General features: G+C 51.5%; 1 protein-coding gene across 1 annotated transcript in view; it reads left to right on the plus strand.

Moving 5' to 3' along the window:
- The window catches only part of LOC140426477 (calpain-2 catalytic subunit-like), a 115,994-nt gene that overhangs the window by 40,484 nt on the left and 62,779 nt on the right, over positions 1-12,731 (plus strand). The window contains exons 3-5 of the mRNA XM_072511298.1: positions 466-584; positions 5,660-5,793; positions 10,811-10,979. Coding sequence (XP_072367399.1) covers positions 466-584; positions 5,660-5,793; positions 10,811-10,979 — 422 coding nt within the window. The remainder of the gene's footprint in view (positions 1-465; positions 585-5,659; positions 5,794-10,810; positions 10,980-12,731) is intronic.

Raw genomic sequence — 12,731 nt, forward strand, 5'->3', positions numbered from 1 at the left:
TGGTTAGCACTGCTGCCTCACGGCGCCGATTCCCGGGTTCAATCCCGGCTCTGGGTCACTGTCCGTGTGGAGTTTGCCTATTCTCCCCGTGTTTGAATGGGTTTCATCCCCACAATCCAAAGATGTGCAGGGTAGGTGGATTGGTCACACTAAATTGTCCCTTAATTCGAAAAATGAATTGGGTACTCTCAATTTATTTTTTAAAAAGTAAAACCCTTACAACCAGTTCATTAAAAATGGCCTTATGGATGTGAGGAAGTTAAATACTACAACCTTCAACTCAGCTACTTCAGTTTAGACAGCTCTCTAAAAGGCAGATAAATAATTTTCCCTTCCTTGTTTTGCACCACTAAGGGAGACCGACAATATTTGAAATAAATAAAACCAACACCCAGATGTATTTGCATTGATTGGGGGATGTAAAAGTAAAGTGACTCTGTGGTTACCTCCTGGTTTTCATTGCAGGTGACTGCTGGCTCTTGGCTGCCATTGCGTCGTTGACCCTGAATAATGAGATTCTGTCCAGGGTTGTTCCCAGGGATCAAAACTTTGATTCTGATTATGCAGGAATCTTTCATTTCCAGGTAAGTTTCGTAAATGTAACTTTAAAATTTTACTGTGAGGAGGAGATACTGGGCAACGATAGACTCTAGTTGTGCTTCTAAACGAAGGAGTCAAAGGAGCTCTGCCCAAAGCGTATATTAGAATTTTGGATGCCCAAAATAGGGCAAGTGGGCATGTTAAAGAGAGTTTGGGCTGTAAATAAGAGGTGAATGAGGGCTAGGAGTGGAGACCCTCAGTGAATGCTAGGAGGGGAGATCTAAGTGAGGCCTAAGAGGGGAGAAAAGGCTCAGAAACCAACTTGAGAGGAAGGAAAACTGACCTCTGGGGGAAATGCGTCTTTGGGAGTGCAAGTGATGTGGAAGTTAGAACACAGAAGCAGGTGAGCAGTCGTCCTAACATCCTGCTCAATTTCCATATCTTTTTATTCCCCTTATATTTATGCCTCGCATTCTGGACCCCTCAATCATTGGGAAATATCTGGGATTTTTTAAATCAGTTGTGCCCCTGATGCACGATCAATAACTCCCGAAGTGAGATTATAGGACAATTGAAGGCTTTATTGAACTAGATGTTCCCCCCAGCAGCGCAGGTACAGAATGCAGCAGCTAGAGAAACACAGACTCTTATACTCCGCCTTACTGGGCGGAACCAGCAGGCAGGCTTCACCAATGATCTTACAGTATCAGGTACCTCCAACACCAATGATCTTACAGCATCTGGTACCTCCAACCTAGGTACCGTAATACCCCTAATACCAACTACCACATTCACCCCCTGTTTAAAAAAAAAAAGAGTCCGGAGGGGGTGGTTGTCTCGCGTTATACAGTGGTGGAGGTTATGGCGGTACCCGTCGGTGGTACAGTGTTTTGCCTTTTTACATGTCACACAAATTATTTACAGGTATTTATTTACAGGTACATTTCATAATGAAGCTATTAGTCGATCGGGGGCCCTGGTCGTCCTCTGATTGTCGCAGTCTCGACGGTGATGCAGGCGCCGGCTCGGGCATCCGTGACTCTGGGAGCGTGGCGTCTTCAGCGTCATCACCCCTGGGTGGGACCAGTGGAAGGACCAATCCCCCTGGGAAGGGGGCAGCTGTGGGGTGTGCCGGTGGGAAGGTGGGTGGGGTTGGTGAGGGGGGGTGTGGGTGGGGATCCAGTGGGCGCCATGTCCCGGAGGGAGACCGTATCCTGCCGGCCGTCGGGGTACTGAACGTTAGCATGAAGGAGGTGTACCCTCTCGACCAACGGTTCCAACTTGTGTGCCCGCACGTCTTTGCGGAGCAGAATGGGTCCAAGAACTGCCAGCCAGGTTGGGAGCGAGGTCCCGGAGAAGGACTTCCTAGAGAAGACAAGGAGACGTTCATGAGGTGTTTCGTTGGTCGTGGTACACAGTAGTGATCGAATGGAGTGGAGTGCATCGGGGAGGACCTCCTGCCAGCGGGAGACTGCGAGATTCCTGGACCGTAGGGCCAGTAGGACGGTCTTCCAGACCGTTCCGTTCTCCCTCTCCACCTGCCAGTTTCCCCGGGGCTTGTAACTGGTCGTCCTGCTTGAGGCAATGCCCTTGCTGAGCAGGAATTGACGCAGTACGTCGCTCATGAAGGAGATCCCCCTATCGCTGTAGACTCTGCGCAGATTTGGCAGTTCCTGGTGACGGTCCTGACCTCCTCAATGGAGTAGGGCAGGTTGCGGGTTTTGATAAAAAGGAAGAAACGAGTGACCCCCGGGTGGCAGAGGTCATCGTGAACGGTCCGAAGTCGGTCCACTTGTGCGTTGGCACATGTGCCGCGGGATAGGGCATCAGGAGGCTCGTTTAGCTTCCCGGGACGATACAAGATCTCGTAGTTGTAGGTGGAGGTCTCGATCCTCCACCGTAAGATCTTATCGTTCTTTATCTTGCCCCGCTGTGCATTATCGAACATGAAAGCTACCGACCGTTGGTCAGTGAGGAGCGTGAATCTCCTGCCGGCCAGGTAATGCCTCCAATGCCGCACAGCTTCTACTATGGTTTGGGCCTCCTTTTCAATGGAGGAATGGCGGATTTTGGAGGCATGGAGGGTACGGGAGAAGAAACCCACCGACCTGCCCACTTGGTTGAGGGTGGCCACCAGAGCTACGTCGGATGCGTCACTCTCGACTTGGAAGGGGAGGGACTCATAGATTGCATGCATCGTGGCCTTTGCGATGTCTGCCTTTATGCGACTAAGGCCTGGCGGGCCTCTGCCGACAGGGGGAAAACCGTGGATTGGATTAGTGGGTGGGCCTTGTCCGCATAATTGGGGACCCACTGGGCGTAATATGAAAAAAACCCCAGGTAACATTTCAGGGCCTTGGAGCAGTGTGGGAGGGGAAACTCCATGAGGGGGCGCATGCGTTCGGAGTCGGGGTCTATGACTCCATCGTGCACTACATAGCCGAGGATGGCTAGACGATCGGTGCAGAATACACATTTCTCCTTGTCATTGGTCAGGTTAAGGAGACTGGCGGTATGGAGAAATTTGCCGAGGTTGGTGTCGTGGTCCTGCTGGTCATGGCCGCAGATGGTAACGTTGTCGAGGTATGGAAACGTGGCCCGCAAACCATACCGGTCAACCATTCAGTCTATCTCCTGTTGGAAGACCGAGACCCCATTTGTGACACCGAAGGGAACCATTAGGAAGTGGTAGAGCCGCCTAACTGCTTCGAATGCAGTGTACTTGCGGTCGCCCGGGCGAATGGGGAGCTGGTGGGAGGCAGATTTGAGGTCCACCGTGGAAAAGACCTTGTATTGTGCAATCTGATTGACCAAGTCAGATTTGCGGGGGAGAAGGTACGCGTCGAGCTGCGTATACCTGTTGATGGTCTGACTATAATCAATGAGCCATGATCTCATCAAATGGCGGAGCAGGCTCGAGGGACCAGATGGCCTACTCCTGTTCCTAGTTCTTATGTTCTTATGACCATCCTGTGCTTCTCCCCGGTCTTTACAACCACTACTTGAGCTCTCCAGGGGCTGTTGCTAGCCTCGATAATACCTTCCTTCAGTAACCGCTGGACTTCCGACCTGATGAAGGTCCGGTCCTGGGCACTGTACCATCTGCTCCTGGTGGCGACGGGTTTGCAATCGGGGGTGAGGTTTGCAAACAGGGAAGGCGGTCGACCTTAAGGGTCGCGAGACTGCAGACAGTGAGAGGGGGTTTGGGCCGCCGAATTTAAAGGTTAAGCTCTGGAGGTTACATTGGAAGTCCAATCTCAGGAGTGTGGCAGCGCAGAGGTGAGGGAGGACTTAGAGTCGGAAATTGCTAAACTCTCTTCCCTGGACCTTGAGGTTATCTATGCAGTACCCCTTGATCTCTACAGGGTAAGACCCGGAGGCCAGGGAGATTTTCTGGTTAACTGGGTGTATAGGGAGGGAGCAGCGCCTACCGTGTTGGGGTGTATAAAGCTCTCTGTGCTCCCGGAGTCGATCAGGCAGGATGTCTTGTGTCCGTTGATGAGTATAGTCGTCGTAGCGGTCGAAAGAGTTCGGGGCCGAGACTGGTCCAGAGTCACCGAGGCGAGTCGTGGCAGAAGCTGACGGATTTCCTCGGGCGGTGGGCGGTCATCCGAATCGGGGTCTTGAGACTCCAGCCAAGATGGTGGCTCCCACGGGTCGCACATGGCCGGTGGTGGGCAAGACGGCATCGGCCACGAATTGCACGTGGTCTCTGGGGAACAAGGTGGCGGCGCCCGGGGTCCGCACGTGGCTCGCGGGATCGAAGATGGCGGTGCCCATGGGCCACACGTGGCCTGCGATGAGGGTAATGGCAGCGGCCCCGGTTCGCCCCCGGAGACAGCGGCGACCGCCCGGGCCTGGCATACCGCCACAAAATGCGTCTTTTTCCCACAGCCCTTGCAGGTTGCGGAGCAGGCCGGGCAGCGTTGCCAGGGGTGCTTGGCTTGCCCGCAAAAATAACATCGCGGTCCTCCGGGGTTGCCTGGTAGCCGCGTGGCACAAGCTTGTTGGGGGATGCGTCGGAATCGGCTGCGGGTGGGGTCTGCCACGGGGCTGCCACGCGGTCAGGGACATAAGCTCGGGCATTGTGGGAGGCTATGTCTAAGGAGCTTGCGAGGGCCCGTGCCTCCTTGAGACAGAGCGTCTCCTTTTCCAGCAGCCGCTGGCGGATCTGAGAGGACAGCATACCTGCAACGAAGGCGTCCGGATTAAAAAGTTTGGTGTGGTCGTTGGCTGAAACTTGTGGACAGTCACAGTTCCTACCTAGTACCAGCAGTGCGCGGTAGAATTCGTCTTGTGATTTCCCCAGAATTTGTCGTCTGGTAGCTAGAAGATGTCGGGCGTAAACCTGATTTACTGGGCGAATGTAGTGTCCTTTCAACAGGGTCATCGCGGCCTCGAAACCGTTCGCGTCCTCGATGAGCGTGTAGATTTCTGGGCTCACCCTTGAGTGGAGAACTTGCAGTTTCTGGTCCTCCCTGGGTGTAGTTGTGGCCGTCCTGATGTATCCGTTGAAACACGCCAGCCAGTGTTTAAAGGTCGCTGCTGAGTTTGCCGCATGGGGGCTAAGTTGCAGACACTCCAGCTTGATGGGGAGCTCCATTCTTCAAATCTTGTTCAATAAATTGATGCACGATCAATAACTCCCGAAGCAAGATTGTAGGACAATTGAAGGCTTTATTGAACTAGATGTTCCCCCCAGCAGCGCAGGAACAGAATGCAGCAGCTAGAGAAACACAGACTCTTATACTCCGCCTTACTGGGCGGAACCAGCAGGCAGGCTTCACCAATGATCTTACAGTATCAGGTACCTCCAACACCAATGATCTTACAGTATCCGGTACCTCCCACACCAATGATCTTACAGCATCAGGTACCTCCAACCTAGGTACCGTAATACCCCATAATACCGACTACCACAGCTCCTTTTGATGCTTTTAATTATCCAGAATCTCTCCTGTAGTAGGAAACACAGCTCTAATTGGCAAAACATCAATGCAGCGGATTGTTGAATTGAAAAGTTTCTAATCTGAGAATTGCTAACGCTGCCTAAATTCAGATCGTTTGACCATTTTGTGTGTCTGTTCCAATGTAATGATCTCTTGATGTTCTTGTTTAGTTCTGGCAGTACGGAGAATGGGTGGATGTGATAATTGATGACAGGTTGCCCACAAAGGATGATCAGCTGATGTTTGTGCACTCCGCATCTGGGAATGAGTTCTGGAGTGCTCTGCTGGAGAAAGCCTATTCAAAGTAAGTCCATCATGGCTATTATCCAGTTCTCTACGGCCTTTTTCTGGTTCTTTAACAATTAGTTGGTTTCAGTCCTAACAAATCCACAAAACAACGTCTTTAAAATATCTGCGTAACTCCTCAATTGATAAGTGAGCAAATGTATTGTATGGTGTGCCAGTAAGCCAACACAAAGGGTTGGACTTTACGGGACACCTGCAGGTGGGAAAGCAGGTGGACCCATTAAACTATGGAAATAGGGTGCTGTGCCATTGCTAACCTATCTCCACCGCCCCCGCCAGACAAGCCATAACATTGAGGGGTGGGTAGGCATTGAGTGGGCAGCCCATTTAAGGCTCTTATGTGGGCAAGCAATGGTACAGAGGTGGAAAAGAAATGTTTTAATTATGATCAGAAACGAGAGAGGAAACACATAATTGGCTGTTCCTGATGGCATCATTGGGACCCAACTGGAATTTTAATGGGATAACTTATAACAAGAAGCCGCAGCGGTATTCTCGCTATGTAAAGATAATGAAGAGAGGAACAGGGGTCTGATTAAACCCAGACAGGTATAGTTTTAACTTTGTTTTAAAATTTCCTTCTGGGGGAACAGGAGAAGGAGGTCCTTTGGTTCGCACCTCGAAATCTTAGGTTTTCAAAGAACAAAGAAAAGTACAGCACAGGAACAGGCCCTTCGGCCCTCCAAGCCTGCGTCGACCATGCTGCCCGTCGAAACTACAATCTTCTACACTTCCTGGGTCCGTATCCCTCTATTCCCATCCTATTCATGCATTTGTCAAGATGCCCCTTAAATGTCACTATCATCCCTGCTTCCACAACCTCCTCCGGCAGTGAGTTCCAGGCACCCACTACCCTCTGTGTAAAAAAACTTACCTTGTACATCTCCTCTAAACCTTGCCCCTCGCACCTTAAACCTATGCCCCTAGTAATTGACCCCTCTACCATGGGGAAAAGTCCCTGACTATCCACTCTGTCTATGCCCCTCATAATTTTGTAGACCTCTATCAGGTCGCCCCTCAACCTCCGTTGTTCCAGTGAGAACAAACCGAGTTTATTCTTTTTTTTAAAAAAGATGTTTATTAAGAATTTTTCAACAACATTTTCAACCATACAACCCCCCCCCCCCCCGTAACAAAAAGAAAAGAAAAGTCGCATAGCAAGACATAAACATATCAAATCGACATAATACAGAACTTTGTACATTGGATTCCTCCCGCACATATCAGCTTTCCTGAACATTTATGTATTTTCTTGCTCAAGTGCCCCCAGGAAAACCCCCCTTCCCCGTCCACCCTTCTTTCCCCCCCCCCCCCCCCCCCCCCCCCCCCCCCGAAAGAGATCCCCCCCCTGGGTTGCTGCTGCTGATGACCGAACTTCATCTAACGCTCCACGAGATAGTCTAGGAACGGTTGCCACCGCCTGGAGAACCCCTGCACAGACCCTCTCAAGGCAAACTTTATCCTCTCCAACTTGATAAACCCTGCCATATCCTTTATCCAGGCTTCCACACTGGGGGGCTTCGCATCTTTCCACACTAACAAGATCCTTCGCCGGGCTACCAGGGACGCAAAGGCCAAAATGCCAGCCTCTTTCGCCTCCTGCACTCCCGGCTCGTCCGCCACTCCAAATAGTGCTAGCCCCCAACTTGGCTTGACCTGGACTTTCACCACCTTAGATACTGTTCTCGCAACTCCCCTCCAGAACCCATCCAGTGCCGGGCACGACCAAAACATGTGGGCATGGTTCGCCGGGCTTCCTGAGCACCTCCCACATCTGTCCTCCACCCCAAAGAACCTACTCAGCCTCGCCCCCGTCATGTGCGCTCTGTGAATAACCTTGAACTGTATCAGGCTAAGCCTGGCACACGAGGAAGAAGAATTAACCCTACTCAGGGCATCAGCCCACAAACCCTCTTCAATCTCCTCCCCCAGCTCCTCCTCCCATTTACCCTTCAGCTCCTCTACCAAAGCCTCCCCCTCTTCTTTCATCTCCTGGTATATTGCCGACACCTTGCCCTCTCCGACCCATACACCCGAAATCACCCTGTCTTGAATCCCCTGTGCCGGGAGCAACGGAAATTCCCTCACCTGTCGCCTCACAAATGCCCTCACTTGCATGTACCTGAACGCGTTTCCCGGGAGTAGCCCAAACTTCTCCTCCAGCGCCCCTAGGCTCGCAAACGTCCCATCGATGAACAGGTCTCCCATTTTTCTAATCCCTGCCCGATGCCAGCTCTGAAACCCCCCGTCCATCCTCCCCGGGACAAACCGATGGTTACCCCTGATCGGGGACCACACCGAGGCTCCCATCGCACCCCTGTGTCGTCTCCACTGGCCCCAGATCTTTAGCGTTGCCGCCACCACCGGACTCGTGGTGTACCTTGTCGGCGAGAGCGGCAGCGGTGCCGTCACCAGCGCCCCCAAGCTCGTTCCTTTGCAGGACGCCATCTCCAACCTCTTCCATGCCGCCCCCTCTCCCTCCATCACCCACTTACGGATCATCGCCACGTTGGCTGCCCAGTAGTAGCCACCCAGGTTCAGCAACGCCAGCCCTCCTCTATCTCTACTACGCTCCAGAAACCCCCTCCTTACCCTCGGGGTCTTATTCGCCCACACAAAATCCATAATGCTCCTGCCTACCCTCTTAAAAAAGGTCTTGGTGATCACAATTGGAAGGCACTGGAATACAAAAAGAAACCTCGGGAGGACCACCATTTTAATCGACTGTACTCTGCCCGCTAGCGAGAGTGGCAACATGTCCCATCGTTTGAAGTCCTCCTCCATCTGCTCCACCAGCCGCGTCAAATTAAGTTTGTGCAGGGCCCCCCAGCTCCTAGCTACCTGGATCCCCAAGTACCGAAAGCTCCTTTCCGCCCTCCTCAACGGTAGGTCGTCTATCCCTCTTCCCTGGTCCCTTGGATTGGATGCACCACAAAGAGCTCACTTTTCCCTACATTGAGCTTATAGCCCGAAAAGTCTCCAAACTCCCTTAGAATCTGCATGACCTCCACCATCCCCTCCACTGGATCCGCCACATACAGCAACAGGTCATCTCCATACAGCGACACGCGATGCTCCTCCCCCCCCCCCCCCCTCGGACCACCCTCCTCCATTTCCTGGACTCCCTTAATGCCATGGCCAAAGGTTCAGTTGCTAATGCAAACAACAGGGGGGACAGGGGGCACCCCTGCCTCGTCCCTCGATACAGCTGAAAATACTCCAACCTCCGCCGATTCGTAACCACACTCACCACCGGGGCTCTATATAGGAGCCTAACCCAGCTAATAAACCCTCCCCCGAACCCAAACCTCCGCAACACTTCCCAGAGATACTCCCACTCTACGCGGTCAAAGGCCTTCTCCGCGTCCATAGCTGCCACTATCTCCGCCTCCCCCTCCACCGATGGCATTATAATCACGTTTAGGAGCCTCCGCACATTGGTGTTTAGCTGCCTGCCCTTTACAAATCCCGTCTGGTCCTCGTGAATCACCCCCGGGACACAGTCCTCGATCCTCATAGCCAGCACTTGTGCCAGCAACTTAGCATCCACGTTGAGGAGCGAGATCGGCCTGTACGACCCACATTGCAGTGGGTCCTTATCCCGCTTCAGGATCAAAGAGATCATCGCCTCCGACATTGTCGGGGGCAGGTCTCCCTTGCCTCATTGAAAGTCCTCACCAGCAATGGGGCTAACAGGTCTACGTACTTCCTATAGAACTCAACCGGGAACCCATCCGGTCCCGGGGCCTTCCCTGCCTGCATGCTCCCCAGTCCTTTAATCAGCTCCTCCAACCCAATTGACTCCCCCAAACCAGCCACCTCCTGCTCCTCCACCCTCGGGAACCTCAGTTGGTCCAAGAATCGTCGCATCCCCTCTTCTCCCGCTGGGGGCTGGGATCTGTACAGCTCCTCATAAAAGGCCTTGAATGCCTCATTTGCTTTCACCGCACTCCGCACCGTAGTTCCCCTTCCATCCTTGACTCCACCTATCTCCCTCGCTGCCATCCTCTTACGGAGCATCCGGCTCGCCTTCTCCAAACCGAGTTTATTCAACCGCTCCTCATAGCTAATGCCCTCCATACCAGGCAACATTCTGGTAAATCTCGTCTGCACCCTCTCTAAAGCCTCCACATCCTTCTGGTAGTGTGGCGACCAGAATTGAACACTATACTCCAATCGTGGCCTAACTAAGGTTCTATACAGCTGCAACATGACTTGCCAATTCTTATACTCAATGCCCCGGCCAATGAAGGCAAGCATGCCGTATGCCTTCTTGACTACCTTCTCCACCTGTGTTTCCCCTTTCAGTGACCTGTGGACCTGTATACCTAGATCTCTCTGACTTTCAATACTCTTGAGGGTTCTACCATTCACTGTATATTCCCTACCTGCATTAGACCTTCCAAAATGCATTACCTCACATTTGTCCGGATTAAACTCCATCTGCCATCTCTCCGCCCAAGTCTCCAAACAATCTAAATCCTGCTGTATCCTCTGACAGTCCTCATCGCTATCCGCAATTCCACCAACCTTTGTGTCGTCTGCAAACTTACTAATCAGACCAGTTACATTTTCCTCCAAATCATTCATATATACTACAAAGAGCAAAGGTCCTAGCACTGATCCCTGCAGAACACCACTGGTCACAGCCCTCCAATTAGAAAGGCATCCTTCCATTGCTACCCTCTGCCTTCTATGACTAAGCCAGTTCTGTATCCACCTTGCCAGCTCACCCCTGATGCCGTGTGACTTCACCTTTTGTACTAGTCTACCATGAGGGACCTTGTCAAAGGCCTTACTGAAGTCCATACTGCTGTGGATTCTCCTTCGCCCGATTCTAGAGCTAACTAAATTAATACTGCATATTGTATCGATTGGTAACTTTGGGCCACATTACTTCCCTGCTGCTTCCTGCTGAATTCCACTTCTTCAGTGGGGAACTGGCTTCCGGTACAGGGCCGAAACATGCTACTTAGTTCTCCAGCTGGACTAATTGCGATGCAACTGCTTCCCAGGTTAAATGGATCGTATGAAGCGCTTTCTGGAGGATCCACCACTGAAGGGTTTGAAGATTTTACGGGAGGAATTTCGGAGTGGTACGAATTAGAAAAAGCACCAAGCAACCTCTTTAAGATCATCCGAAAGGCATTAAAAAGTGGGTCACTGCTCGGCTGCTCTATCAATGTGAGTCTCTACCTAATCTAAAATATCATCAGAACATATCATTCCTAGCTACGAAAAACCTAGCTGCGAAGAATACTGGAAGAGCAATAGTGATAGGAGACTTGATAGCTAGGAGAATGGACAGGCATTTCTTTGCGACTGCAGACATGAATTCAAGGCGTCAAGTTGTCTCGCTGGTGTCAGGGTAAAGGGTGTCACTGGTTGAGCGGCACCTTGAGGTTATGGGTGGGGGTGCGGGGGAAGGTGGACAGTGAATAGCCAGCATCTGTTATCCACATTGACACCAACAACATAGGTAGAAGGAGGAACGTGGTCCTGCAGTCGGAATGTAGGGAGCTAGGTAGGAAGTTAGCAAGCAGGACTTCAAAAATAGTCATCCCTGATTTGCTCCTGGAACTACCCGCAAGTGAGTATAGAAATAGGATAGAGCAGATGAATGTGGGGCTGGAAAGATGGTATAGGAGGGAGGGCTTTAGATTCTTACAACGTTGGGATCAGTTCTGGGGTGATGGGAGCTGGCAGATCAGTCAGGTTGCACCAAAACAGAGCTGGGGCCACTTTCCTTGCGTGGCGATTTACTGGCACTGTTGGGGAGGGTTAAAACCAGCAGGGGAAGTGGGAGCCAGGAGGTAATACTCCAGAGGATATACAAAGGTGGAAAGAATATTGGAAGAAACAGATAGTACTAGATATGAAGTACTAAGGCATTATGTGGGTTCAGCGTAAAAGGGACGGTAATGTGGGAGGTGGTGGCATAGTGGTATTAACATGGGACCTGGTTGAATTGGGATGAAATCAGGGTATTGGCAGTAAGACTGAAACAGCTGCCTTTGTGAAGTTGCTCAAAAGTTATAGTCACCGCTTTGGAATTCTGGCAGCAAAACCTCCCCAGTGATCATCAGAAAATCAGTAGTAACAAAGTAATAAATTGTGTCACTTGCTTGAGAACACATGGCAGTTTCCATTAGCTGTGTTGGGATATAAGCAACAGACAAATTATGATAAAACTTGAACTTTGCCCATTAGTATTCTTGAATTAGTTAGTATTGTAAAATTACCTCAGTGTTTGGGCTGTAGTACGTGGAATAATATCATGGGGGCAATTGCACACAGGCACCGGAACCAGTCCAGTTTCTGTTGATTATGTCAAATTCACAGGTAATCTGGTGGGTTCTGATTCAACCTGGTGGGTTCTGATTCAACCTGGTGGATTCGGATTCAATCTGGTTGGTTCCGATTCAACCTGGTGGGTTCTGATTCAATCTGGTGGGTTCCGATTCAATCTGGTTGGTTCCGATTCAACCTGGTGGGTTCTGATTCACTCCAGTGGGTTCTGATGCAGTCCGGTGGGTTCTGATGCAGTCTGATGGGGTCTGGTGGATTCTGATGCGGTCTCGTGGGTTCTGATGCGGTCTGGTGGGTTCTGATGCGGTCTGGTGGGTTCTGATGTGGTCTCGTGGGTTCTGATGCGGTCTGGTGGGTTCCGATGCAGTCTGGTGGGTTCTGATGCAGTCTGGTGGGTTCTGATGCGGTCTGGTCGGTTCTGATGCAGTCTGGTGGGTTCTGATGCGGTCTGGTGGGTTCTGATGCGGTCTGGTGGGTTCTGATGCCGTCTGGTGGGTTCTGATGCGGTCTGGTGGGTTCTGATGCGGTCTGGTGGGTTCTGATGCTGTCTGGTGGGTTCTGATGCGGTCTGGTGGGTTCTGATGCGGTCTGGTGGGTTCTGATGCAGTCTGGTGGGTTCTGATGCAG

Source organism: Scyliorhinus torazame, chromosome 1 (assembly GCF_047496885.1).
Source record: "Scyliorhinus torazame isolate Kashiwa2021f chromosome 1, sScyTor2.1, whole genome shotgun sequence".
NCBI lineage: Eukaryota > Metazoa > Chordata > Chondrichthyes > Carcharhiniformes > Scyliorhinidae > Scyliorhinus > Scyliorhinus torazame.